This window comes from Drosophila innubila, assembly GCF_004354385.1.
Source record: "Drosophila innubila isolate TH190305 chromosome 3R unlocalized genomic scaffold, UK_Dinn_1.0 2_E_3R, whole genome shotgun sequence".
Lineage (NCBI taxonomy): Eukaryota > Metazoa > Arthropoda > Insecta > Diptera > Drosophilidae > Drosophila > Drosophila innubila.
Window position 1 is genome coordinate 26,495,690 of NW_022995380.1, and position 6,079 is coordinate 26,501,768.

The following is a 6,079-nucleotide window of genomic DNA, read 5'->3' on the forward strand; positions in this document are numbered from 1 at the left end:
TTACATTTATATGGTTGCGTTTTATTTGATGCTTTAATTTCTGCTCTTTTGTTTGTATGTATTTCGTGTTTACTTTCATTTTACACTTGCACTTTCAGCTGTGGGAAACAGAATTCAAATGCAGTTTACATTTTACGTTTTACAGTTGGTAAGCTTCACTCGGTTGAGTTTTATCTATATATAGTATGTATATATATATATATGTATTTTAATACCATTTTCATATTTTGGTTTACTTACTGAACTTTAGTTCTAAGTTGCATAGCATTAGATGCGCTTAGTTTGTCATGCTCATTTCTTTGTTTGTTTGTTTGTTTTTAGTTTTGTTTTGTGGGGGAGAGTGGGACGAGAAGAGGAGAGGAGAGGAGAGGGCGATTAACATTAGCTATTTATCTCCCAAATTTGTTCAACATTCAATTACACATTCAGATGTAATTTAGCTTATTTGTTTTGAATATCATGTGCTTAGCCGTAGACATACATTTAAAAAACACGCACACTTAGTAGACTTAACAGACTAGATATATATATATATCTATATATATATTAATATTTATGTATATTTAGGTAGTACTCGTATATAAGTACTACATTAGGTTAAATGTAATTAGTTATTAGCATTACATGTATATTAATGTAGTTTGTTTGTTGTTCTAAACATAAAATTAATGCTTAATGTTTGGTATCACAGAGAGGCGTGACTTTTATACAAATACAATAAAAACAATACAAAATTAATAATGCAGATAGTTTCTTCTTAATTTGTTTTGTGTGTAAATCCATCCATACATGTTGTGTATTAGACTTGAGCTTTAGCTTTAGCCATACGAGTATAATAAATATACGTTTTGAGACAGTTTCGAGCTGCATACATACATATATATGTGTGTGTATATGTATGTATGTATGTATGTATGTATCTTAGCTTTGGTATTGCGGTTATTTACAGTTCGACGGGTTGAAGACCTTCTTTTTGTCATGCTTTAAGACCTATATATATATATACTTACATATATGTATATGTATATGTATTTGCATATGTAAATTAGGTGACACAATATATATTAAATATGCTTGATTTCAATTTGTTTAATTTAATTTTTGGCTCAGTTTTGAGTATCGCAAATGAACTGCGCTCGCAGTGGGCTCAATAGATTCGATATCGATAGTGATTGTGATCGGAAAGGAACCGTGAAAACCTGTCCTTGGATTAACAGTATTACAACCGTCTTTCAGCTGGGTGTGTGTGGGTGTGTGTGGGTGTGTATGTGTGTGTGTGTGTGTGGTTATGTGGGATATTCTTAGCCTTAGCCCACTTCATTGCTTAGCGCTACATTTAAAAGTTACAACGTTTAGTTACACTTAGAGAAGTCGTCTACATATATGTATATATCATATATCGTATCTTATGGATTTTGCAGTATTCGCTATCAACACTACTACATACAAAAAATACTCATTGGTATGACTATGTGTGTGTTTTAATAGTGTAAGTTATTAATAGAGGACAACAGATACAGATACAGATGCAGATACAGATGCAGATACAGATACAGATGATGATGCAAGAAGTCATCCCATTGATGACTCAATGAGCTCACAGAAAACTCTCCCGGGCGCCATGGCGTTCGTCTCCCAGCATTACCCGCTGGGAGGGAGGCTCGCCATACTGATCCTGGTAGTAGTTCTCTCGCATCATGCTGTTGAGACTGGAGCAGCGGAAGAAGAGTATCTCCTGGAAGGGTTTGCGGAAGTCACGATTCAGCGTCGCATAGATGATGGGATTCAGCAGAGAGTTGGCATAGCCCAGCCACAGGAAGAGCGATGACAGCGATGGCGGCACATGCATCGTCTCAAAGGGTCGGATCAGTGCGAGAATGAAGAAGGGCAGCCAGCAGATGGTAAAGGCGGACATGATGATGCCCAGCGTGGTGGATGCCTTCTTCTCCTTGGCCAGCTGAAAGCGCAGCTTCTTGTGGTGCGGCGAACCAAGCAGTCCAGTTGAACCACTGCCATGATGGCCATGTGGAATGCCCACGACACCGCCGCCAGCACCTGCCCCGCTGGTGCTCAGTCCGCCGCAGGTGGAATAGGTGAGCGATGTGTTGCCCACGCTGCTATGGCGATGTCCATGTCCAGCTCCCGCTCCTGCTCCATTGCCACTGCCACTGCCCAGATCCGTGTGGCCCAGGGTCGGAGCTGTGGCGGTCTGCGGGGAACCGGTGCCATTGAGCGCCTGCTGCAGATGCGTCTGGGCGCGCTTCTCCTCCAGGACAATGCGACGGGCGGCCCTAAAGATCTGATAGTAGACGAAGAGCATCACGGACAGCGGTATGTAGAAGGAGCCCAGCGTGGCATATATCTGATATGCAAAGTTCTGGCACACCGTGCATATGGGCTGACCATCCTCATCCTCGTGCTCGTTGCCCAGTATCAGGAGCGGCGGCAGCGAGATGCAAGCGGCCGCCAACCACACAACTCCCACACAGAGCATCATGCGACGCGGTGTACGCTTCACGCCATACTCCAGTGGCTTGGTAATGGCCAGATATCTGTCCACGGAGATGGCGCACAGATTGAGTATGGATGCGGTGCAGCAGAGCACATCGAACGACACCCAAATGTCGCAGAGCAGTGTGCCAAAGCTCCAGCGCTCGAGCACCTCATAGAGCAGGGCCATGGGCATGACGAGCAGCGCCACACAGAGATCGGATAGCGCCAGTGAGACGAGCAGATAATTACAGGGTCGTCGCAGTTTGCGTACCATGCACACGGCAATGCAGACCAGCACATTGCCCACCACCGTGCCCAGTATGACAATTAACAGGATAATGCTCACAATAACCGATTGCAGTGCTGGCAACTCGAATTCCTCTTGCCCCGCCACTTCATCCAACAGTCGCGGCGTATCCGACATGGACTCCAAAGTGCTGCTGCTGCTGCTGCCATTTGGAGTGCTGCTGGTGCTGCCCGGATGGCTGACAATGGCAATGGGGCTGCTGCTGAACGAGCCAACCGCAGCAATGGCGCCCAAAAAGGCGCTGCTGCTGTTGAAATCCTCTGCCAAATCCTCGCCAGCGCCGTTGCCTCTCACAGTCACTGTTCCCGGCTGTTCCGTGAATGTTGCCGTTGCTGTTGTGACTGTTGTTGTTGTGGTTGCAGTAACTGTTGCCGTTGCCGTTGCCGTTGCATAGGCAATCCAACTGCTGAGGAAGAGTATGAGCAGCGTTAAGGTTGCCGTGGAGATCAGTTTGTTGCTGTGCTTCCAGTTGTGTTGTTGTGTTGCTGTTTTGCGGGCTGCGGCTGCTGCGCAATCCTGCCCGGTTGAAGCCATCAAATTATTAATTGCTTTCTTTTGACAAAAACACTTTGCTTTTATCGTGTTCGATTATGAATTTTATTTTGTATTTAATTTTTGTATAACGTGTCGTATGCGTAACGACAATTTCAATTGCTGTTGCTGTCGTGCGGCAACACAGCGGCGACAGCAATGACACCCACTGACCTGCCTTTGATCAACTTCATCATCATCATCATCATTATCACCATCATCATCATCATCATCATCATCATGACTTTATTTAGATGGTATGACAATCGCATTAGAAATTGTGCCATGACAGAGTCATATCATTATCGTCATCATCATCATCATCATCAGCATTAGCTCAACTCGCTGACTATCATGTGCTTTGTCCTTAATTTCTTGCAATTCTTAAAGCGCCTTGATTCTACATTGCTGTCGTCCAATACGCCTGTCATTAATCATAATTTCAATAAAAATGAAATCGTCTTATTAGTTTATCTGCCTTCTGCTTCAGTCGTCCAGCCGTGCTCACTCCGGCTCAGCCCAGGCTTACGGCGCAAACTGTGGATGCCTCAGTTGGCGCTGCTTTTGTGACGCTTGATTACTAATTTCGTCTGCCGCAGGCTAACACGGCGTATGCTTAATAAAGCTCTATTTGCGGACAGCTTAATAAATGTTTTGTGCTCTCGGGCGTTTATTATTGTGGTTGGCTCATTTTCAGTTGTGACGTTAGTGACGTTGATCTTTAAGATTTAGTTTTTAGTGTATTTTAAGCAACTGTTTATCAGGTAGTTTGGCTGACAGTTGGCTCAGATCTGTGATGAATCCGATAGAGTGTAGTTTGAAACCGCAGTGATTGTCGCTCTGCTGCAAAGAGAGTTAAATACACACATTGATTAGTTTTTAAATGCTTTAAGATTTCAATTACAAAAAATTAATAATTTCTTTTTCTTCTTCCCTTTTAGCGTTCTTGCAATTTGCAAAGAAATTTAAAACAATATACACCAGAAGGAAAACCGTGGGCTATAAGCAGATGTTTTATATGGCATTTTTGCTGCTCCTCATCATTATCATCATCAGCGTCTTTTTCTTCTTCTTCTGGGGCGCATATAAAGCAAGTGAAGCAAAAGGCGACCGCACTCGATGCTGCTTCCCTTTGTATTAATTTTTATTTTTTATACTTCTTCTCATTATTGAAATGCTTGCCTTGTTTGTCCCACTGGCCTTAAGACTCCCTCGGACCACGCCTATGCCCTTGGCGAGCACTTGAAAATGCGTTGCAAATAAACAAAGAGCAGCCAAAATGGCAGCCAACATGGCTTTCTTATAGTTGTTGCTTCCGTTTTGTTTACGGCCATTTTATTTTCTCATTGCCGCCCTTCTGTGTGTTGAATGGTCGATGTGAAAGTCGAAGAAAACCGCGAGACAAATATAAAAAAATTTATATATTTTGCTCTTAATTGAATTCCATTTCCGTTGCCACGTGGCCGCGTTGCCACCAATTGTGGCAAGTGGCTGTGAAAAACATTTGGCCTCACGTGTCTCCTACAAATTTATGAAATTCTACAAGCGGCGAATTTAGCAACATGACGACGTTTAAACGCACGTCTAGACGGCCAGACAATGGCGATGTCACACCTGCGACCAAAGAGTCTACCCACTACCTACCTGGTCGTTAGAGTGAAACAAAAGCTGAGAGTGTCATTCTGTCTGAATTATCAAATTCAGTTTAGAAAAGTGCCTGCCAATCGGCAATAGGGACAAATAAAATAGCAAAAAGCAATTCTCGAAAAATAGATAATTAAACATGTGAAGGGAGACTCAGAACACATAGAGAAAATTTTAATTAAGCAAAACAAATATTTGTTTAAAGACTTCAAATAACTAAGCTGCCAAACATGCAACATTCAATACATGTTCTATTAAAATTTGATAGACATGAAAATTCACTTTAAATAAAGAAATAATATAAGTAATATTGTATTTCTATGCTCATAATATTTGTATAATTCATAAGTTTAATTGAAAGTCTGATGATAGTATTTAAGCATGACTGCTCGATAATTTCAATTATTTACTGTTTTAAAAAAATATATAAAATATTTTTGGTCTTATAAATCAATTTATATTTTTATAAATTGCCCCAATTACTTTAATTGAATTTTAAAATTATCCCAAATAATAATTTAATGCAAATCGAGCCACAAAATGCAAATGCACGGCATAGAAAATTATGTGGTCAGTGTATTTGATAAACTGGTAAAGTTTGCTGGAAAATTGGATAAAAACAAATTGTGTATGTGTGTGTTTTGATATGCTAATAAAAGGTGCACGCAAATTTCTATTTATTTATTTTGGTCATAGGTATAACTGTTATCTGTTATTCTAAAATCATTTTCAGTTGTATTTTAATATCAGAGATTATGTCAACAATTTGTTTTGGTCCTGTATCTAAACAGGCGTGTGCGAAAATGGAAAACTAAAATGCAATAAGCTGTTCTTTAAGTATATAGTAAATACAGTGCACATTTTCCAGCATGTGAGTATATTTAAAATGCGCTCGAATAATTTTGCTGGTTGATTATGTTAATCAACCAACAACTGGCAGGCTGATGGAGACGCAGACTGTTGGTCGAAAAGCCAGAAAATGGCACAATTATTTGGTCAACAAACAAACTGTAAGCCGCTTTAAGCATTTGTGGACAGTTCGTAAGCCCTGTGCCAACTGTTGACTCTCATTTGGAACTGACAGTCAGAGGAGAAGCTAATAAA

The 6,079-nt window shown here is 41.0% G+C and overlaps 1 protein-coding gene across 1 annotated transcript; it reads right to left on the reverse strand.

Annotated features, from left to right (window-relative positions):
• Nucleotides 1-3,334, reverse strand: LOC117789492 (5-hydroxytryptamine receptor 1). Its single transcript, XM_034628520.1, has one exon. The coding sequence runs from the start codon at nt 3,332-3,334 to the stop codon at nt 1,598-1,600; it is 1,737 nt and encodes a 578-aa protein (XP_034484411.1). The 3' UTR covers nt 1-1,597.
• Nucleotides 3,335-6,079: the final 2,745 nt, after the last annotated feature.